Source organism: Sarcophilus harrisii, chromosome X, assembly GCF_902635505.1.
Source record: "Sarcophilus harrisii chromosome X, mSarHar1.11, whole genome shotgun sequence".
Lineage (NCBI taxonomy): Eukaryota > Metazoa > Chordata > Mammalia > Dasyuromorphia > Dasyuridae > Sarcophilus > Sarcophilus harrisii.
This window is the reverse complement of record NC_045432.1, coordinates 20177273-20201447: the sequence shown is the minus strand read 5'-3', so window position 1 is coordinate 20201447 and position 24175 is coordinate 20177273. Positions and strand designations below refer to the sequence as shown.

General features: G+C 40.2%; 1 protein-coding gene across 2 annotated transcripts in view; it reads right to left on the bottom strand.

Annotated features, from left to right (window-relative positions):
• Window positions 1–24175, bottom strand: part of OPHN1 (oligophrenin 1) — a 275094-nt gene that overhangs the window by 136924 nt on the left and 113995 nt on the right. For both annotated transcript variants that reach the window (XM_031944591.1, XM_031944590.1), the window contains exons 3-5: window positions 15409–15504; window positions 11606–11667; window positions 13–84 (exon numbers count right to left, since the gene is read on the bottom strand). In XM_031944591.1, coding sequence (XP_031800451.1) covers window positions 13–84; window positions 11606–11667; window positions 15409–15504 — 230 coding nt within the window. The remainder of the gene's footprint in view (window positions 1–12; window positions 85–11605; window positions 11668–15408; window positions 15505–24175) is intronic.

Below are 24175 nucleotides of genomic sequence, written 5' to 3'. Positions count from 1 at the left end.
AATGAAACATACCTTGGTCAGGCCGATTTGTTCCTTACGGAAATTTTCCAGCGGTTTGATCAACAAATCACTAGCGTTTTGTACCTACAAGAAAAGGAAGCATACTTTAGTTAAATGATCAAATTAGAGCTTTGGAGGATTTTCCATGACTATGTTCCTTAGAGTCAGTGAGTCCCAAGGAGTTACCAGCTCTAACTTACTGTAGTTTTAGAGTCTGATAGAAAGTCAGAGTCAAAAAGGACCTTAGTAGAGATGAAGCGACCTTACTGCAGAAGTGAGAAATTCAAATAAAAATGAGGGCTACCAATCTACACAAAAGAATCCCCAGGGACCCCAGATTGACTTAATTTTCAAATATAAGACAATCTATGTTTTGTTGTATTTTTATTAATTTTATTACCTTTTACCCAATTCCATTTGAATCTGGTTTGGTTGTACTCAGGAGTGGCAGAAACATGTGTTTGACACCTCTGCCTTACTCCATAGAATGTCTAAGTTGGGCAGGGTATTAAAAGTCTTATTGATTCCCTCACTGGGAAAAAATCAACTACTTTGAGATATAAGGACTCATCAAAGGTTAACACCGTATCTAAGTGGCAGGACGAAGATTGGGACTCCAGCCCCCCAACTTCCAGGCCACTGTTCTTTCTACTCTGTTCTAATTCCTAAGTAACTTCCTAAATCAGACGTCGCAGACCAAATGCTTTGAAGAGAAAAACAAGAGCAGGCTGATTTATCGGCTCCTTGTGATTTTATTAGTAGTCTGTTTTAAGTCTCAAAACCATAAATGCACTGGGTCATATCCAGCAGCAGAAATGGAGGGGCCCAAAAGGGGAGAGAGGAGACACAGGGCAAGCTAGGAGATGGGGTCTGAGACACATGGGAATGGAGCCTGGGGATCCCTGACCTCATAATTAGGCAAATCATTTTCCAGGCTAGATGGGATTGCACAGGCCAACGGTCTGGGCTCCAGCATAAATCAGTTCTACCCTGGGTGATGTATCATAAAAACAGAACTGCATTTGTTCCAACAGTTCCCCTGAGATTGAATTCTGCCATTACAACATCTACCAGGTCTGATCCACAGTTCAGAGCGCTGCAAACACCAAGCTCTATAAGACCATTGTATATAAGTATTATAGTTATCTCTTCCCCATTACAACTTTCCCCATCACACTTTCAATATCACAGGTTGGCATAAAAAACTAAATAGGAATTTGGGGGGAATTTTGCAGAAGCTGTAGATGACACAGAAAAAGTTTAGAACCTCAGAAATGCATAAAAGATGTGTATATGTGTGTGTGTGTGTGTGCATGCATGTGTGTGTGTGTGTGTGTGTGTGTATAATATTATATCCTATCAATATATCTGATCTTTGCCAGAATAATTTGGACTTCTTTGGTATAAAGGAGAACCAAAGCATGTTATGCAGATTTTCCAAATTACATGAATGGCTGTGCCCCTTACCCCTTTGATATGGAAGGGAGAACTGTATAACAACCAAGAATGACAGAGGGCAATAGCCTCTCTGAGGACACAGAACACAAGGGAAACCCTTGAGTAACCCCGGCTCCGTTTCCACTGTGCCCAGCTTCCTCAGAAACGGGTTAGCATCACAGACCTGTAAGAACTGAAAGAGAAAGAAGTGGGAATGGGGAGAGTGCCAGGAGGCCTTTTTTTAAAAAAAAATCTGGCTTGTAAAGAAACCTTATCTCACATGAGGTGCAAAGAAAGAGTTCCTGTACACAGTAACAACAAGATTATGGGGTGATCAACTCTGATAGACTTGGGTCTTTTCAACAATGAGATGATTCAGGGCAATTTCAATACACTTGTGATGGAGAGAGAGCTATCTGCCAACAGAGAGAGGATTATGGAGCCTGAATGTGGGTCACAACATAATATTTTCACCTTTTGTTGTTACTATTTGTTGGCTAGTTTCTTTTTCTTTCTCCTTTTGATCTGATTTTTTCTTGCAGAGCGTGACGAATATAGAAAATAGGCTTATAAGAATTGCACATGTTTAACCTATAAAGGGATTGCTTGCTGTCTTGGGGAAGGAGGGAAGGGGCCGGGAGGGAGAAAAATTTGGAACGCAAAGCTTTGCAAAAGTGAATGTTGAAAACTATCTTTGCGTGTATTTGGGAAAATAAAATACTATTAAAAGAGTCCCTGTCCTCAGGAAGCTTATACTCTCCCAAAAGGAAACAGCATTAATCAATTGATTAGCATTTAATAAACACCAGTGGTATACAAAGCAAGGAGGAATACAAAAATGAAAGGAAATAGGCCCTGTTTTCAAGGATCTTATACTCTACTGCAGAAGTTCCTAACCTGTTCTTGTGTCCTGGACCCTGTGTCCTGGCAACAATCTGGTAAACCCCATGGAGTCTTTCTTGGAGCCAGGTTTTTCAATGCATAATATTATATATAGATATAGATAGACCAACAGACATATATACACACACACACACACACACATATATATATACACACACAGAGAGAGAGATATATGTATATATAAATATAAAAATTTAAAGGACTTAAAAGGAAATCTATTATATTGAAATACAGTTATAAAAATATTTTAAAAACTTTAGGTTGAAACCAGAGTGGAAACAATTTTAAGCAATCAACCAGCATTGGTTAAATATCTGCTATATGCCAGACATTTTGTTGGCCAATGGGGATAGAAAAACAAAAACGAAACACTTTTTGCCCTTTTATAATGGGAGATGATGAATATATAAGCAATAATCTGTCTAGTAATTTCTGATGTAATCTCTATATAACTTCTTAAGAGATGTCCGTCTCCTCTTCATTGAAAGGAAGGAAGATAAAAAGCGTTTATTAAATATCCACTATGTGTCAGGCACTACATTAAGCACTTATAAATATTATCTCATTGTATCCTCACAGCACTGCTGGGAAATGGTTGAAGAAATGCAAGCAATCAGAGATCAAATGACTTCCCCGAGGTCACACAGCTAGTTATGCGTCTGAGGCTGGATTTGAACTCAAGTCTACCTGACTCTAGGCCTTTTGTTGTACATCCAGCTGTGCTACCTGGTTGCCTCACTAGAAGTCTCCAAACAAAGACTGGCTGAGTATAGAACTAGAAGAAATTCAGGAGAAATTAAAGGCCAGTGGGAGACTTGGGGAGCCCACTCAGACTCAGAAACCATTCTTGAGTAATGGCAGCATGGTTTGTCACAATGACTGGTCCCAAAAGAATGAGGTGCAGTGTTTGCTCTCATGCAGTTTACAGTCAAATATAGGAGACAAGAGATACCCAAATAAGTAGAAAAAAACAAAATGTGAGATGTAGAAGCCTCCAAGACCTTATACTACCTTCCCTGAAAAATAGAACCATGGATTCTAAAGAAAGAGTATTGGGTTAGAAGCCTATGATTCTGGATTTGAATCCTGACTTGGTTATCTACAACCTATGTGACCCTGGGCAGTCATTTCACATGTCTGGGCTTCAGTATCCCCAGAGGTATCCAACTTTCAGTCCTGTCTAAACCAGAATAAAATGTCACTGAGTAATGTTTAACAAGAAGTTAAAAATATAACACAAGATTGTTGATTTTGTTCAGTTGTGTCCAACTCTTTGTGATCCCATGGACCTTTTCTTGGCAATGATACTAGAGTGATCTCCCATTTCTTTTCTGGGTTGTGTCCCCAGTTTCCAGGTGAGGGACTGAGATAAATAGGATTTATGTGACTTGCCCAGGGCCACACAGCTAACGCGTGTCTGAGGCCATATTTGAACTCAGATCTTCCTAATTCTAGGACCTGGGCTCTATCCACTGCAGCACCACCTAGAGGCCTCACAACAACATAGACAATGTTAATTTAGGGTTTTCTAATTCCTTATACCGCTGGCAGGGATCCTTGTTATTGAGTTTGACATCACTGGCCTTGATTGATGTTCCATTGTTCCTTCCACCTTTCTAATAATTCCTCTCTTCTACCACTTCCTCATTCTATCTCATCTTGATTTCCAGGTCCTTAAAGGTAGGGATCCCTAATAAAAGGCAACTAAAATATAGCTCATTGAATGGAGTTGCCATCAGTGAAGCCAACCTAGAAATCACATTTCTATCTAGTACGCCTCTAAGCAGCTCTCCAAGATAGCACGTGGTAGAGAAGGCGCTACTCCATGTTGTTGAAGGGAGTTTTCACACTGGGATCTCCTGGCACCAATGAAATCTTCAGCCACAACCAAGGAACAAAAACGGGGCACCTTGCAAAGTGCCTGATACAATGAATAAACTGAATAAATACTTGTTGATTGATTGTCTAATCACTTCTTCCACATCATGGCATCTCTACAATCCCTCCCATCATGCCCAGCTGAAGTCATAGCCTGGGGAATGCAATTCCTTAACACTTTCATCTAGCTAATCAACCAGGTTTCTTACCCAATGCAATTCAACTGAAAAAGAGACTTGAAAGGTATGATGCTAGGGACAGAGAAAGCCACTCGAATCAACAAAATGGCTTTGAGCACAGAGACAACGTAGGGGCCCTGCGTTGTTGGGTTGACTACTGGGGCTACCCTGGTAGAACATAAGTCCCATCCGAAAAGGCCATCACTTCACAACCAATAATCAAAGAAAGACTTGAAAAGCACCTGAAATTTGTCAGGGGGGATCTTGATTAGAAACTTCTGCTGTAAACCATATATTTCCTACAACTTCAATTCCAATACACGATTCAGGTTTGTCGATAGTGATAAGGACAGGGTAGTTTTGTAATGTGTGCCAGGAAGGACATGATAACCGGCAGGTGAGTGTGCCTAGAGCTCACCATGGAGAAGTTCTTCCAAAGTTTCTCCTGCGATGATTTCAGTTCCCTCCTCGCACTGGCTAAACCATTTCTGAATGCCTGCCCCTCATCCATATGCTAGACCAAGGCCTCTGCTAGAAAAGACAAAGACCGCTTGATACCTCCAGCTCATCCAGGATGGGGCCCAGGAGGCCCTTTACTAACTGGGCCAGGAAATGGGGAAAGTAATCAGGCGGTGAGTTCCTGGCAGGTCGTGAAAGACCTCTGGTGAGACTCCCCTCCACTCACATCTTTCCTGGACGCAAGTGGGAAATGGGAAGCCAACATTCAGCATGTGAGTGAGGCGTCCCAGAGACAAAAGGGGGACAGCATAATTAAAGACAGAAGAAAGTGACTCACACGGGTGGCCAGGAGCCAGGGAGAGGGGTGGGAAAAGCAGCTTCTCAAAAGACGGATACTCCTTCAATATTGTGGATCTTTCTCTTAGGCAAAGAAAAGAGATAATGAAATAGCAAGGGTGGCCAAGTACAGCTGGGCTTTATAGTGCTGTCTGAATGGACTGGAGGTAGGGGGTGAGGGGAGACGCTCAGAGGAAGATGCTGGCATCATCCCACAAACTTCAGAAAACAGAGGCCGTCGCAGGGCTGCTGATGGGAGGTCTCCCAGGCTCTTGCCCCATCTCTCTTGCCCCTTGAGATCTCTGGAAGAAAAACTCTCTTCTCATGGGGAGTTTCCCAAAGGCAATAGCCAAGCAGCCACCTCTGCAACTCTACCTGAGGCAGAGGCAAAATCCAGGTGGTGTTCTAAGGAGTTGCCGATCTAGGCCATGCCCCTAGGCCTAGAGACGCCAGAGCATTTGGGAAACTGACACGACATTTAATCTGGACACATATTGAGTCGTACATTTGGGTTTCAAAATTCAATTACGCAGGTACAAGATGCATGAGCTATATTATAGCTAGGGGAGAGTATGCCTGAAAAAAAAAAATCTATGAATGATAATGGACAGCAACCGCAAAATAAGTGAATATGACATGGCAGCTCCAAAAGCCAACTGGTTCTTAGGCTACAATAAGAGCTCCAAATTGAGGGCAAATGGCCCCTTTTGCAGTTCCTTCCCACCATCCCTAAGTGTACCTTCTGGGACCAGAATATATCTGATAACTCTTCCAGATGATAGCACTTCAGAAATTAATTATAACAGTCATGGAGTTTGGCCCTGGTGAGCTGAGGAGAAAATGTAGGCCCTTACCCTTTTTCACAAAGGTATAAGTCTGGGAGTGGGGAATACTACAAATCAGACCTGGCAAATGTTTTGGCTCATTTTGCCGAACTGCTTCCTTTCCCCTCTTTTTTTAATCTTTGCCCCAAGGATGGATCTCTAAGAAGAGATGTAGAAATGAATGTGAAGTAACAAAAGACATAAATAAAAATAAATTGTCTCAAAGAGGGGGAGCAGTCAGAGGAAGGTAACCGGGACAGTAAAGAATCTTCAGTTCATACCATTGGTCCACTTCATCTGAAGATTTATGGGGGATAAGAGTTCCCTTCAAGTATGTTATAGAAGAGGGATGGGACATGTTCTGTCTGGCCCCAGAAGGTGCACCAATGGGGTAGGAGGAATGGCAAAAGGGGACAAATGAAGCACGATCTAAGTACAAACTTCTTACTGAGGTGAGCTCTCTGCAAATGGACTCCATCAGTAGAGGGTAGGCTCCCCCTCAATGGAGGCCATTAAACAGAAGTTGTTAGATGGGCACTCGTTAGTTAAATCACAGAAGGGATTTGGGGGGAAAGCAGGAGTTACAGATTAGACAAGATGGTCACTGGGGTCCCCTCCCACATCAAGATTCTATGATATTCCTCTGGACATAATGAATAGCATGTGGCCTGGTAAGGAGCCCGAGACTTTTGATACCAAGAACATTGTTTATAATTTGGGCTCTACTACTCACTACCTCTATGACTGAGCTAATCATATAACCTGCATGAGTCTCCTCTATAAAATGAGAGGGCTATACTAGACCTAGGATTTCATTGATAGAAGGAACTCCCATATGAGGAAATGCAGTTAGGAGCTTCTCTGTAATGAAGACTTAAAAATGATGACTCAACCAGAATGAACTTTGTTGTCACACTATGTACTACATTTAAATATACAGTGTGAAAATTCAAACTTAAACAATATTATTGTTCCTCCTTCCTTCAAAGACGATCAATGACACAGGGAGTCTTGATTTGTAAGCGAAATGGATTTAAGTGAGGCAGGGTTGTGCAAAGTCTTCAGCCTCACTCTCTCCTTTACAGACATTTGAATCCAATGGCAAGACATAGGTCAGGATGACTGATGATGGCTCCGGATGAAGTGGAAGACCTTGGCCTTTTTAAGCTAAGATCTCTCCCAGGTCTCAAGTGTCTGAGGCAATACCCACCAGTGATCCAGGGACTTAATGCTAGATAAGAAATGAAGCAAAAGATGGCCTAGTTTGCCTTCATGAAAGATTCGGTTGGGGAGGGAAACATGCTCAGAGTTTCTGGACAAAACAGAAACAATCACTATTTACCTAAATAATTTTAGTGTAAGAAAAAAATAGGATGATATCTGTTGTATTTCTCATCATTCATTTTAGTCAGTATAATATAATTAACTGCTTCTTCCCAAATCCTGCCAATGCTGAATTAGCTGAAGAATTATTATTGAGATTAATTTGAAATTTCAACAGTTAAATTTAAATTTGTATTAGATGTTCATTATATCTCATTTTCAGAGGGAAATAACATCCTTTCATAATGGATAAATACATAACTAATTTGCAGCCGAGCCAATGGAACAGCTGAAACTAATACAAACAAAAGAATACAGATGCAGCTTAGGGAATAAAAATACAGAAATGGAAAGGAAAGAGCTCCAATCTAGAAAATATAATCTAGTTTACTTTGAATTGTCATTCACAAGTTTTGCTGTTGGGATGGGAAAAAGCAAAGACCACTGGTTTGCTCTGTGTGAACATCTTAAGTGCCGATGGAAGCTAATACAATGAAATAGCACCATGAAAATGTCTTGCAACAAAGATTTCCGCTACCTACAGAACTGTCCACTGGGAATATTGTAAAAGGAGACAAGGTAACGCTATTGATAGCTATTGATAAGGATCAAATGATAATTAGCAAATCATGCAAAGAGCAGCTTTGAATGGTAATAAAAAAGATAATTTTCTATAGATGATTATATTATTATCATATTCTATATTATTACATAGAAATAATAATAATACATCTGGTATATTAATAATGGCAATAATTGAGGCAACTAGATAGCATAGATTTTGGTGCTGGAGCACTGAGTCTGGAGTCAGAAAGATCCGAGTTCAAATACAGCCTCAGATATTTACTAGCTACATGACCCTGGCCAAATCACTTCACCTCTGTGTTTCCTCAACTGTCAAATGGGGATAAAAATGACACCAACCTCTCAAGAGTGTTGTGAGGATCAGACGAGATATTTGTAAAGTAGTGTACATAATGCCTGGCACATAATCAGTGTTTAATAAATGCTTATTTCTTAATACGTGGAAATAGCAATGCCCTCTAGATGAAGATCTTCATGATCAGATGAGAATCTAAAATCTTCCTATCTTACAGCATATGAATAGTGAATAAAATAAGAGATTTAAAGATACTCATTCAATTCTATATGTGCAACATGGTATTGAGACTGACATTAGGGAAGATGTAACAATGGATAGTTAGTTGAGAAGACGGTTAATGTAAATTCATGATTTTTGGATAAAAATTGTATAACCTGTTAGAATTGTGTAAGACCTTTCACTGATGGAGTTACACTGAAGTCGGGCCAAAGCACTACTTAAAAATGGACAATCTGGGCACACTACACATTTCCCAAGCAATCACATGCATTGAAAAATATCACTCAAGAGCTAAACAAAGGTTTCTGAGTTTTTACAAGAGTTTTAAGCAACTTTGAAAAAAAAAGTGAAAAAAAAAAGTCCATTAAAAGGAAAGTTCTCTGAAAAACTTGTTTGGAGGTGTAGCAACAGGGCACTAGTGTATAACGTGCTGGTTTTCTTGCCAAAGCTCTTGAAAGAGGATTGGAATCGAAAGAATAACCATTTTTCTGGGTGGTACTCATAAAGATGAAACAAATGCATCTTATAATAAAACTTTCCTTCTAAAACTTTTGGATGGAAAGATCGAGTACTCAAATAAATCAATTTGAGGACCTCAAATCCATTCTCTGATTCAGAAAGATACAATGACAGCATTTATGAAAAAGTTACAGCTATGGAGAAAGTGTTAAACAAATGACTTGGGATACTTTCAAAATTTAAAAAATACCTGCCTTACAAATAACATAGAACAAAATAAAGGCCAATTTATTCATTACTTGAGCTAGCCTATGGAAACATATTCTTATTTTATTTTAAAGATCTAGATATCGCTAAATAAAAACAGAAATGGAACTCATTTGCCATGGACAAATATAACTGAATTGGTTTTACTCTTCCTAACTTTCTTATTCCTGTAGATGGCACTACCATCCTCCCAGTCCCCTGGGGCTCCCAACCTAGATATCATCCTAAATGGCTCACCTACTCCCACTCCATATAACTAATCAGTTACCAACTCCTTTCTTTTCGGCCTTCACAATATCTCTCCTAAACACCTTCTCTCCCCTGACACTATTACTACCTCAATGATGCATACCTGGATTAGTCCAATAGCTTGCTAGTTGGTCCTCCACCTCAGATCTCTCCCCACTCCAATCCATCTTCCACTTAACTATCAAATGGATCTTCCTAAAGTACAGGTCTGACCATGTTACCCCTTCCCTTTATTCAATAAACTCCAGTTTATACATTATTTATTATTTATATATTATATATATATATATTATATATATATTATATTATTATATATTATTTACCTTATACATTTATAAAAATATATCAATGATAACTTATAAAACATAAATAAATTCCTTATTACTCCAAGATAAAATACAAAAACCTTCTCTTTGATGTTCAAAGCCTTCCTACTCCTGCCTTTCCAGTCTTTTCACACCTTATTAGGCACTCTTCAATGTAGGGACACTGGCCTTTTTGACAGTGTTCCTCTTTACAGGGGTCCTCAAACTATGGCCCGCGGGCCAGATGTGGCAGCTGAAGATGATTCTCCCAGGGCTATGAAGTTTCTTTATTTAAAGGCCCACAAAACAAAGTTTTTGTTTTGACTATAGTCCGGCCCTCCAACAGTCTGAGGGACAGTGAACTGGCCCCCTATTTAAAAAGTTTGAGGACCCCTGCTCTAATGCAACATTCTGTCTCCTGATTCTGGGTATTTTTACCTGGCTGTCCCCCAAGCCTGGTACTTTCTTCCTCTTCATCTCTGCCCCCTAGCTTCCTGCAACTCTCAGTTAAAAGTCCACCTTCTCTAAGAGTCTCTCTCAGTTTTCCTCAATGTCATCTCCTTCCATTTGTTGATTAAATCCAATATATATATACACATACATGCATACATATACATATACACACATACATATATATAAACACACACATACACACACACATAGTTCTCTATCTTGTTTCTATATAGTTGTTTGCATGTCATCTCCCCCATTATTTCTGTGCTCTTTTGTCTTCCTTTGTATACCTGATGCTTAACACAGTGCTTGGCAAAAAGTAGGTATCAAAAATATTCTTGTGGGCTTGATTTATTCCATCTTTTAGCAAGAAGTAATGGACTTAGCTTGGAAGGCCACATAGAAACAAGCATTATCTTTTAGTTATAAGGGACTAAATGGCTCTCTGCTTTATCCAACAAAGCTATACAAATTTTATTAGTGTTTAACAACATTTTGTAAGTTGAAGATGGAATTTCAGCTACAAGCTTTATAAAGAAAATAGAGATTTCAGTAGTGGCTAAAATGGCACTGAAAGTATCCATGTCATCCACACACCACATCTGAAGAAACCAAGCTGAAAAACCAAGCCCATTTATCATCTCCTTGATAATATTAGTATGCCTAATACTTTTATAAGTCACAAATATGACCATCTGAAAGTGATTTAATTGACACATCAATATGTATCATTATTTTATTGGGTTCCCCATCTGTGTGATAAAATCTTAATTTTATTTAAATGAAAAGATAATCAAAGAAAACTATTTGAGTTTGATGAAGAGTGTGGAAAGACAGTGATTTTTTGTGGTAATATAACAGGAACAATATCACATAAAATCTGGGATTAGGTCATTTCTAAGGCCCCTCCCAGGTCTAAATTCTGCACCAGCAAAGCTAAGCTATAAGCAGAGGTTTGGGGACTTCAAAGTCAGAGTCTGGCTAAGTCACCACAATTTGTGTTTGAAATATTTGCTGATGGTGCTCCTTGATTTGTAAGTTTTTTTTTAATTCTTCAGTTAATTTTTTAAAAACCATCCTTGTGTTCAAGATTGTTATTCTAGCCTAATTTCATCTCTTCTGAAGTCTATTCTAGCTGAAGCAAACAGAGACAGGATTTCCATACTAATTCGCAGCTGCTTTGATGGCAAACTCCCATGATGAGCACTTGAGATCCTACAAACAAGTCCATTATTCAAGTATCTTGATGGCTACAAAGGAAACCACAGTTCCAGACCTCCTCTAGCTTAGCAGAAATACTGAGAAAATGGAGTTCACATAGAAGAGGACCACCTGGGAAGTAACTCCCACCTCCCCCAAATTCCCTCCTGGAGGTAGTTACCATGCTTGTCTTCCAGTGAGCCTTTTAGAGGCCCAGAGGTGAATACCTACCATCATCATCCTTTCATTTTCAACTTCACTGAGGAGCTCAGCAAATTCCTTAAAAGATTCCGCTGTAAGAAAAAAAAAAAAAAAACAGAAAAGGAGGCTAATTAGTTTCTGATTTTTTTTTAAACAAGATGCCAGAATGAACTTCAATTAGACCAACCACAGACCAGGCTGGCCAAGGACACCCACAGGTATTATGTTCAGCCAGTTCATCTCCAAATCAGGGGAAAAGAACAAAACTTACTGAACCCTGTGCTAGGAAAAACTGAGGGGAACCAAAGACTAGTCTTACATCATGCCATCCTTTTAGACCTTTTAATAATCCTCAGGCCCAGCCTATGACTACTGTCACTAGTATTAATCTCATGGTGAGTAGTGACTGGACCAGTGATGTCACTGGCATGGAAACTTACTAATAAGGAAACTCCTCTTCCAAGACAGACCAGTGCCTGTTCTGCAACTTACAGAGAAGTCTGGGAAGGGAAATGAAGGGCTAAGTGATTTAATCAAGGTGACCAAGCTAGGCTTAGCTTGAACCCAGGTACTCCTGAGTTTTAATCTTCATAACTACCCTAAGAGGGAGGTAATATTATTATCACTACAGATGAGGAAGAGATAAAGTGACTTTCTGGAATAACACAGATAGTACACGTTTGGGATGGGAATCCAAAGTATGATCATTTTTTAAGATAGAAACACAGTCATCAAATTAGATTTTATTTTGTTTATTTTCTATTTTATTTTCCCCCAATTGCATGTAAAAACAATTTTTAATATTTCTTTCTGAAAACTCTGAGGCCCAAATTCTCTCCCTCCCGCCTTCCCCTTATTACAGGCAAGCTTCCTTGTTGGGAAGTTTAAGAAATCTGAAGTCAGGCAAAACATATTTCCATATCAGTCATGTTGTGAAAGAAAACACAGGCAAAAAAGAAAATAAAACCCAAGAAAAATAAAGAAAGTTTAAAAATAAAAGTCTGTTTCAATCTGCATTCAGATTCCCATCAGTTCTCTTCTTTCTCTGGAAATGAACAGCATCTTTCATCATAAGAATTGTCTTGGCTCATTGTATTGCTCAGAATAGCTAATTAATTCACCATTGGTCATTGTATAATATCATTATTACTGGGTACAATGTCCTCCTGGTTCTGCTTACTTTACTTTGAATCAGTTCCTACAAGTATTCCCCCTGTTTTCTGAAACTACCCCCTTCATCATTTTTATAGCACAATCATATTCTATTACATTCATATACTACAATCTACTCAGCCATTCTCAATCAGTGGACATTACTGTTTTCTGTTTCTCTAATGTCTTTTCATTGATTTTTTTTCCTGCTTTCTGAATTTAAAAAAAAATAATTTCTTCCCAACTTCCACACTGGCAGCAGAAGAGACATCCCTACATTACCGAAAGAGTCTGAGATCAAGGAAATTCTTCACAAAACCTCAGAGAGAAGACTGTGCAATGCTTCTATAGCCCCAATTTCCCAACAAGGAATATGCTCAACACAAGACAAGAACAGTTATTTTGTACGATAAGTGAATTCAAGCTACTAAAGGGAAATCACCTAAGCTAAGATTGAAAATTTGTCTAAAGAACAACCTCAATATTAAGAAAAAAATGAAGGGTGACTCAGAGAGGAATAAATGGACAGAATTAGAAATGTTTATTAATCTCACTCAGCCCTAAAAATTCAAGGGCACTGCTCCAGAACCACACACACTCATATAAAAGGTAGGGAGGTTTTCCTTAAAACTTGATCCTAGAATCTAACCACAGAATTGAGATGTCCTGGGCAGCACCAGCTTTGGAAGCTGTTTCAAAAATAGAATTCCAAGTTCCAAAAGTTCTTGAGTCCAAGCATCAGACCTCCTGGAAAAAGAGTTCCTAATTCAATATTTTCTTTGGAGCAGCAAAAGGATAACTCATGTGGCACGTGCCCACGGCACTATTTGAAAAATAAAACCTCTAACAACATAAACAGTGCAGGTCGATGACAAAGCAATCTATTTATTCTATGCGTTCCAAATGATGACCTTCCTAAGGGAGCCTAAATATCAAATTTAGAAATATCAAAATATCAAAAGTCTTGGAGAAACTGTGTAAAAATCTGTGGAGGAAATAGGAGTCATTGGAGTCATAGAGCTAGCTCAATTCTCATGGGAGTCTGGGGGGTGGGTAGAAGTTGTCAAGAAAACTTACCAGTTGAGTTTTCACCAGAGAGTAAGGGGTTAATTTCCCATCATAGAGACAAAGAAACAGAGACCTGTATCTTGCTCCTCTCTCATTGACATGAGTGATTCCATGTTAAAAACTCGCCTCCGATCCATGTAAAGCTGGCAATAAGATAGTTTTCTTTGCCCTTGTTCTAAAATCTACCCCATTCCTGCCCCTGTCACTAGGTGGGTAAACAGATAATTTTGTTGTGGGCTAAACCATGATGTAGTTCAGCAGTGAACCTGAAATGTAGACCAAAATGTACAGCAAATATAAGTAGAAATAAGCTGCTTTTGTGAGAGAATTGGAGTCCTTTTCCAGCTCCATTCAGAGGATTTCTTTCTTAAAGAGTCCTCCCACATCCCCATGCTGCTATTGACCTGTCTCCAAGAATGCAATCCAATTTTGAGCCAATAATCTCATTACTCAGTTGAAGAGAACAAAGACAAAGGAAAAGGATCTATTTTGTACGAAAATATTTCCAGCAACTGTTTACAGCGACAAAAAACTGAAAACTAAGGGGATGCCCACACATTGGGGAATGGCTGAACAAATTACAGTATCTGAATGAAATGGAAGAGTATTGTCCTGTAAGAAATGATTAAAGGGATGGAAGCAGAGAAACTGAGCAAGACTTGGATGAACTGATACAGAATGAAGTGAACCAAACCATGAGAACAAGTTTCACAATCAAAACAACGTTGGAAAGACAAATTATTTTGAAAGATTAAAAGAACCCAGTACAGTTAACCAAGTAGGAGTGTATATGTATCACACACACACACACACACACACACATACACACACACACACACACAATAATTAACCAATAACCAACCAGGATTCCAGAGTCCTTAGGATGAAGCAGGCTACCCACCTCCTGAATAGGAAGGAGACATCGTTTTTAAGCATAAAAGGAGGGGATCTGTTTTGCCTGACTATGTATATTAGCTATAAGAATTTTGTTTTTCTTCCTTTTTATCAGGTGGGTGAGGAAAATGAAGAGAAAGAGTAACAATGGGATTGTCCCTCCATTCCAAAAAAAGAAGAAAAAGAAGATTGATAATTTTTTGGACACGTCAATGGAAAAAACTGAAGAAAGCAGGAAGACCGTCAGAAGGGAAAAACCATCAGAACTGCTTTGAAAGCAACAGATTGAATTTATCATACACACAATATGAAAAGTAATCTGTGTGTAATAGAGCTTCAGAGTTTCACAAACAGTCCTCATTTTCCTTTTCTACTTGAATATGGAAATGTCCAATTTATTTTGGTATTTGTTAATTCAGAATAAGCAAATGAAATTTCTTTTTACAAAAGTACAAACTGGTCTTTACTGCAATATCACCAACCCCTGCTTCTTCTAGGATCTCTATTATGGATCGTGCTTGGTACTGCAGAATGCCATGAGAGATGGCAACTTTTCACTTGAGGGGAGGAATTGGTCTCCAGCAGATCCCAGATCCCAGATTTGTGTTGGGAGAGCCACAGATACTTGGGAACTCATCTAGGACTGACCTCCCTCCCTCAGGAGGAAAATTGACCCTGGGCACATGGGGCCCCATCCTCAATGAAATGAAACTACTTACCAATGTTAATCTCATCATCTGTCAGCGTGTCCCCAGTGAAGTCAAACTGGAAGGACTGCAGGGTCTGAGAAAATTTCTGCACAGCTGAAGAGTAACCTGGAAACGAAAGAAGGCAAGAACCAAGATTAAGTATCGTGGAACTAGTGACAAATGGCTAGGATTCATTTTTGGGGGAAAGGGGAAGGAAAAAGGAAAGATAAACTAGAGGTGGACCTATGCTTTGATTGGTATAGGGAACTCCCAGATGAGGAAATTCCCTCTAACAAAGCAGGTCAGCATCTCCTCTATGCTTAGAAGAGCAACCTAGAATATTGAGAGGGCAAAGTGATTCACCCAGGGTGACAGTGACAGAAGGAAGATTTGGACTCAGCTCTTTGTGAGTCTGTGACTTTGAGGTGGCTGTCCATTATGCCATAGTGAGTCTCTTCTAGGAAGAAAGCAATTAGAAATGTGCCATGTGGTCATTTGCCGAGCCAAGAGCTGAGGTATCACTACAGGGCCTAGTGCCATGCATGGAGGCTGTGTCCTCTGCCCTGACTCATAGAAGACACTTGACAGTTGTCATCTGCCTATCCACACCAAGCATTGGGCCTAGACCTTCTTTTATATTCTTCTCTTCCCCTCAAAAACCTCTTCTTTGGGGTCCTTAGTTTTTCTCACCAGCTTCAGCTCATTCTGAACTTCAGCCCCTGACATTCCCCTTACAAGGCCACCCTATACTCTTACATTCATTTCCCGTTACTTGTCCTTGATTCTATTTCCTGTACTTTTAAGTTTTTACTGCACTTTTTAAGTGAAAAATCTAAGCAGCCTATTTATCTATCTATTTTTCCTTCTCCTTGAAATAATTTCTCTTTGACTTCTCTTTGTGTCTTCAGAAATTGATTCTTGAGTCATTCATCCCTCATACACCGACTTCCTTTGTAGAACAGTATTCGTCTTTGGGATTCTACCTTTCATTCTTCTTGAATCTCTAGAGCTTATCTCAGTGTCTGCCTGGTTGTCTTTTCAATCACAAACTCTAGGAGGAGAGAGAGAGAGAGAGAGAGAGAGAGAGAGAGAGAGAGAACGAACACTTCCTGCAGGGTTCCCATCATTCCCACCCCAGCAACCATTTTCTCCCTGCTAGCAAGAATCAAATCCAGAATGCAACTTCCTTTTGTTGATTCTTCTACCACTGGAGGATAAAATAACCATTAAGACAGATCAAGTAAATGGTCAAAGGATACAAACAGATAATTTTCAGTTGAAGAAATAGAAACTATTCCTATTCATATGAAAAGGTGTTCCAAATCACTACTGATCAGAGAAATGCAAATTAAGACAACTCTGAGATACCACTACCCACCTGTCAGATTGGCTAGAATGACAGGGAAAGATAATGACGAATATTGGAGGATGTAGAAAAACTGGGACAATGACACATTGTTGATGGAACTGTGAATGGATCCAACCATTCTGGAGAGAAATTTAGAACTATGCCCAAAGGGCTATCAAATTGTGCATAACCTTTGATCCAGCAGTGTTTCTACTGGGCTTATATTCCAAAGAAATCTTAAAGAAGGGAAAGGGACCCACATGTGCAAAAATGTTTGTGGCAGTCCTCTTTGTAGTGGCTAGAAAGTGGAAATTGAATGGATGCCCATCAGCTAGAGAAGAGCTGAATAAATTGTGGTATATGAAGGTTACTGGAATATTATTGTTCTGTAAGAAACAACCAGCAGGGATGAATACTTGGAGAGACCTACATGAACTGATGCTGAGTGAAATGAGCAGAACCAGGAGATCATTATACATGGCAACAAGAAGATTATATGATAATCGATTCTGATGGCTGGGGCCCTCTTCAATAATGAGATGATTCAAACCAGTTCCAATTGTTTAGTAATGACGAGAGTCAGCTACATCCAGAGAGAGAACTATGGGAAATGAGTGTGGACCACAACATAGCATTTCCACTCTTTCTGTTGTTGTTTGCTTGTATTTTTATTTTCCTTCTCAGGTTTTTTTTTTCTTTCTTTCTAGATTCGATTTTTCTTGTGCAGCAAGATAACTGTATAAATATGTATACATATAATGGATTTTAACATATACTTTAACATGTATAGAACTACCTGCCACCTAGGGGAGGGGGTAGGGGGAAGGAGGGGAAAAGTTGAAAAGAAGGTTTTGCAAGGGTCAGTCTTTAAAAAAATTACCCATGCATATGTTTTGTAAATAAAAAGATATAATATAATAAAAAAGATAGATCAAGAAAGTCGTAGCTGCTCCACTTTTGGAAGAGGAAAAGAACTCTTGCTGATTTCTAAATGATTCAAGTCCCTCATCACTATGATACTACCGCGCCCTCCTCACAAATCTTCACCTACTTCTTTCTAGCTACACAGTATGTAATATATATTTCAATGGAGCTCCTCACGTGAGTTTACTTTCTCTATACACCATGCTGTTCCCAACCCACCTCCTGGACCCTTTGCCCAGTCTTTTCTTTTGAATATCGTATTCTTACCTAGAGAAGCAACCCATATGCTTTTACCTTGGCCACACAGGAGCTGTGTGACCCTGAGCAAACTGCTTAACATATCTGTGCTTTAGGCTACTTTCTAAGACCAGAAGTTTCTAAGAATATACCAATCTGAATTCATAGAGAGTTCCCTCCACTGTGAGTTCCCTGGCCCAATGAAATCATAGTTCTTATTCCTCTCCCCTATATCCATCTAGAATCATATTCCAGGTGTGGATTAAATTTGGCCATCCCACATACTAGACTAAGCTCCATGAGAGCAGTGGAGAAGGTGAAGAGGAGAAGGAAGAGCTGGTGTTTACAGAATACTTTCAGGACTGCAAAAAGGATCCCTGAGGAGTTCTTAACATTTTTGTCCTTAGGAGCCCTTTGGGAATCTGGTGAAATCTATGGAGCCCTCCTCAGAATTATGTTTATAAAACTAGATTGTATTATAAAGGAAACCAATTGATTCTACTGAAATAAGATTATCCAAATATATTTTAAGACAAGTTCATGGACCTCAAATTAAGAATTACTGCTTGACGTACTTTATCTCCTCATGACAACCTTCTCCTTACTCCCAATCTACAGAAAAGGCAACTGAGATTAAATGACTTGCCCACAGTCATAAAGTGAGCAGGATTCAAAGTCAGAGTTGAGCCATTAATCTAGTCATCTAGCTCCAATTCCAGCTGTCAGGATCCAGCGACCTCTGACCCAGATACACCAAAGAGAAAAGGGAAGAGTTTAAAAAGTGCGGCCGCTGCCACTCTTGTAACACAGGGGGATTTCTGCCAACTCTTGAGTCCTCTGCTAGGCCCCCAAACCTCTGGCAACCCACAACCCATCCAGGCACACCAGACTTCTCCAGGGACATATGCAATGCAAGGGAACAAAAAGAACACAGAGAAAGTCATCGAAGAATGACCAGATCCCCTACTTGGCTTGCTCACTCTATTGCTCTGTCTCTATGGCTCTGTATCTCTATGTGTATGTGTCTTTCTCTCTGTCTCTCTCTCCTCCTCACCCTCCCTCTCTCTCTGTCTCTCTGTCTTTGTCTCTGTATCTCTCTGTGTCTCTATTTCTGTCTGTCTCCTCCTCTTTCTCCTCCTCTTCCTCCTCTGTGAACAGTTGCTTTCTACAAGCAGCAACTGGTTCAGACCAATCCAGCGATTCTATTTTGCCTTGTCTTTTTTCCCCTGTCAGTCTCCAAATGGAACAGGAATTGGTACAGTCCCTAGAGATACGAGCAGTACCTGTCCCTTGTCATCTCCCCATTCAGTTGTTCTAGCTTCCAGGGCTACTCCCCCCAAAAAGGCTACCACTCAATTTGGACAGCATGCCATCTTTCCCAGAAAAGGATTATACTACTCCCCTTACCTCCCTGGGAATAAATTTTGAAATGTTTTTCTAGTAGGAGCAGAGATTTTAAATAGGAAGGGATTTTGGAGACACTGAGTCCCAACCTCTCATTTAATGAGGAGGAAACAGGCACCGAAAGCTCATATAGAAGTTTTCCAGACCTAGAGCTGAAAAGGACTTCAGAGGCCATAGAATTGACTTGCTCTTTTTTCAGAGGAGGAAGCAGCCAAGATACGGATGTCGATGGGAGTTATGGGGGACTTGAATCCAGGTTAGATGGTTTCACCTCATTTGCTTCGTACCCAACAATGCACATAGGTGAGAAAACCTTGTTCAATAAAGTGGGTCCTTGACCAATTCAGCCTATGGCCCAGCCCCCACCAGTAGAGGAAAATACTGGCACTTTTGTGCTTCTTCCTCATCCTGGACCAGTTCTCCCCCAACATTTACTCTTGGCAGACAACCTGCTTATCTTACTGTGTGCAAAAGTCAACCAGCTTGGTTGATTGCTTTCTGGGACTAAGGGAAAGGATACAAGGAAGGCAATGGGACCTCCGCCTTTTAACTAAAACATGCTTCTAATATGAGCAGGACTACATAAAACTTTTCCAGGTAAATTAGCTAGAACATCAGAACTCCCTGGGGATTCTCTGGCCATTTTGCTTGTTTTTCATTTCCAAAAGCACTTCATTTCAGACAATTGACATCTAGCAATCTGGAATGGACCACATTTCGGAGCAAGTCTATGGTAACTGGGGAAGGCTGTCCAGGTTATCATGGCTTCTCACTGTTTCCACCTTTAGAATTAGACTTCCCCTAAAACATTTCCCCTACAAATCACTGACACAAAGAAAATAAAATTAGCAACTTGCCAGCCCAGCTTCCATATTTCATCACAAGAAAGAACACAAAACTGGCCGTGCTTGTGGAAAACAATCCCAGCGCCTACAACTTTCCACAGGCCAAGTCCAGCGATGTCTTTAGCCAGTCATGGCCGGTCAGCTGGTCAAGGCCGGTCATGGCCAGTCATGCAGCCCTTCAGGAAGGAGTCTACCATTTGCTCTTTGGTCCCCTCCCCCCAAGCCTTAGCAAAGATTTTAATTGCTTCTCCCTTTACCTATAACATGAATTTCAATGGATGGACTAGTTTTTTATGAGGAAGAGGAGTAATTACAGAACTACAGATTATGCTTAGTCTTTTTCCTATTCTCACCTATGCTTTCCTGCCCTTATAGAATAGTTTTAGCAAATCAATCAATCAACAAGCTCTTATCAAGCACCTCCTTTGTTTCTGTGCCAGGGGTCCTCAAACTATGGCCACAGGCCAGATGCAGCAGCTGAGGACGTTTATCCCCCTCACCCAGGGCTATGAAGTTTCTTTATTTAAAGGCCCACAAAACAAAGTTTTTGTTTTTACTATTCTCCGGCCCTCCAACAGTCTGAGGGACAGTGAACTCGCCCCCTATTTAAAAAGTCTGAGGACCCCTGGCACTATAGACAGATACAAAAATGAATTAGTTCCTGTCTTCAAACAGCTTATGCTCTAGTGGGAGGAAACACCATTAACCAATCAGCAAGCATTTCCTAAGTGTCTCTTATACACCAAGCACATCATACAGATGTTGTTTGGCCTTCATTTTGGAAGAGGACCACTGACATCACAAGGTGATGTCTTGATTTGCAGATGAAACAGAACTGCATGAAGCTTGTCAACTTCACTCTCTCTCTTCCAGAGTCACTAAGGTCCAATGAAGAAACAAAAGTCCAGATGGCAGGCAATGGCCCAGGATGCAGAGGATGACCTTGGCATGCATCTCTGATGTCTGATCAAGCTCTACATCTCCACAGCACCTGCTTCAGCCCCCTCATATCGTAATGCCGGAGAAACTGAGGCAAGACAGAGATTAGAGAGTATTTAATAATTTCTTAAATGGGAGAGATTTCCCTTTTTCCTCTCAAAACTGTCCCTCCACTTGCATCCCTGATGCATTCACATTTTGTTGATTTTGGAGGGGACCCTAAAACTACAAAGTGATAAATATCCTAGAGATCTTGAATTATTCACTTTCCCCTAGAAAAATATTTCACATCATTTCCAATGCAGCAGTAATGAACTGAACCAGCTACGCCCACAGAAAGAACTCTGGGAGATGACTAAAAACCATTACATTGAATTCCCAATCCCTATATTTATGCCCACCTGCATTTTTGATTTCCTTCACAAACTAATTGTACAATATTTCAGAGTCTGATTCTTTTTGTACAGCAAAATAACGGTTTGGTCATGTATACTTATTGTGTATCTAATTTATATTTTAATATATTTAACATCTACTGGTCATCCTGCCATCTAGGGAAGGGGGTGGGGGGGTAAGAGGTGAAAAATTGGAACAAGAGGTTTGGCAATTGTTAATGCTGTAAAGTTACCCATGCATATAACCTGTAAATAAAAGGCTATTAAATAAAAAAAAAGAAAAATGTTTCACAAGCAGCTATAGGTAAGAGAATTGTCCTTCTAGAATCCCTTCTCCCTTAGAGCATCAGTGAAAGACCTATTTTATGATGAAGAGATATTTTGTGTCCTCCAATCAACTATGGAAACATTTGGATTAATAACCAGGTACTTTAGACCTTTCTCCTGTCTTCTTCCCTTTCCCCTCTAAAACAATCACTTAGAAAAAATCTCCAGCAAAAACAAACCAAGAAAAAACTACTGTCCTGTGATTCATTATTTTGCCCGGCCATCAGCTGGTTGTGATATTGACCAAGATTGGGGAAATAGAAAAAACAACCTTGCAAAGTTGCTGCATTTGCCATATGATTTTAGTTGGGAGATCGCTAGTATTTGAATAAGAAAAATTACCTTCTCCTTGTTCAACCGTACCAATGCTCAGTCAGTCAACAAGCGCAGATTAAGTACTTACAATGTACCAGGCACTAAGGCTACAAAGAAAAGAAAAACAGCCCCTGCCCTCACTTTTGAACAAGAAAGACAACACATAAATATCAAGATAAATACATGATCTAGACAGATTGGACGGAAGGTAATAGCAATTGAAAAGACCTACAGAAGGTGGATTTTGCCTTTCATCATGAAGGAAACTGAGGCAGCTAAGGAAGAGCACTCCAGGCACAGGGCTGAGAGGGGGCAGCATTGCAAAGGTATGGAGGAAAGAGATGGAGAGACGGCAAATAGGTCAATGTAACTGGATCATAAAGTTTGTGAGAACTAAGTGTAGAATGATTCAAAAGGTAGAAAAGGGTCAGATTATGAAGGACTTGGTTATTGTAGACATTCATCCTTTGTTTTGGAAGAGGACCAGTGACCTCACACATGGTAGCCTGACTTGTGAGTGAATTGGATTTAAGCCAAGTAGAGTTGCACAAAGTCATCAACCCTAAATGCCTAACAGAGGACAGCCTATGGATTATAAGGAATTTGCTGAATAGGGAGTGACGTGAGCAGACTGGTTGTTGCCGGTCAGTCGTTTCAGTCACGTCCCGCTTTTCATGACCCCATTTGGGGTTCTTGTGGCAGAAATACTGGAATGGTTTGTCATTTCCTTCCCCAGCTCATGGAAACTGAGGCAAATAGGACAAAGTGACTCGTCCAGGGTCACACAGACAGTTTGAACTCAGGAAGGTGTGTCTTGATCACTCCAAGCTTGGTGCTCTATCCATTGAAGCACCACCTAGCTGCCCATACTGTTTAGGAAAGTCAATTTGGCGGCTTAGTGGAACATGGATTGAAGAGAAAAGAGACTTGAGGCTGAGAGGCCATTAGAAGACCAATATAGTAATTCAGGCAAGAGTTTCACAGGGTCTAGGCTACTATGGTGGCTTCATGAACTAAGAGAGAGACAGACAGAGACAGAGACAGAGAAGTATATAGGAGATGTCATGAAGTTAGAAATGGTGAAATTAGTCAATGGACTGGATCCGTGAGCTGAGTGAGAGTGAGGAGTTAAGGGTGGTGCTCTTGATCAGTAACTTTGCATTACTAAGCTTAAGAGGGCCTTTCCTGTCAATGAAAATTTTAAGTGGAGGAAGGAGAAGAAATAGGCATTTATAAGGCAATTAATATATGCCAGCTCCTGTACTAAGCACCATTTACTTATATTATCTCATTTGATCCTCACAACAACCCTGCAAGGTGGGTGCCATTATTATTTCTATTTTACAGTTGAGAAACTGAGGAAAATAGTGACTGACTTGTCCACTTACTGTCTGAGGCTGGATTTGAACCCCGGATTTCAGGCCCAGAGCTCTATCCAGTGTTCCCCCAGATGCCCATAGAGAGAGGAACCAAAATTCTCCCTACTGCCCCAGATGACCGGGTAGATAAGAACGTTTCCTCAAAGACTCCAGTCCCAGTTGGGGAGTGAGGGAGGTAGCAGACTGATAGAGAGGAGGGGGAGGTAGACACCTAGGCTAAGATTGAAGCCAAAACCTCTCCTTTCCGTCAGTGCTGTTCCTCTTCAAGAATTTTCTGTAACTTTGCTGGCTTGCTCTTTACTGGAAATCCCCAGTTCCAGTTCACTCGCTGCTTTTATAGAAGACTGGAGCATAATGAAAACCCTCAATCAACTGGAGCAGACTTCCTTTCTGGCATAATTTTATTTCCACCACGGGTTTTCAAAGACATTTCACACTTAGTCTAAAGCCGAGGAATGAGACTGCTTTCATGATGGAGCCTATTACTTAGTTTAAGGGTGTGGTGGCTGATCTGATTTGCTCAATCACCCTGCCCTTATAGATGCAGAAATAAATATGATATAAAAACAAAAGAGGCTAGGAAATTGAAAAAAAATGGGAGATTTAAATGTCCACAGCTAGATTGGGAATTTCACTCATTCTACCCTGTCCGGCACTCAAGGCCTTCCACTAGTTTGCCTTATT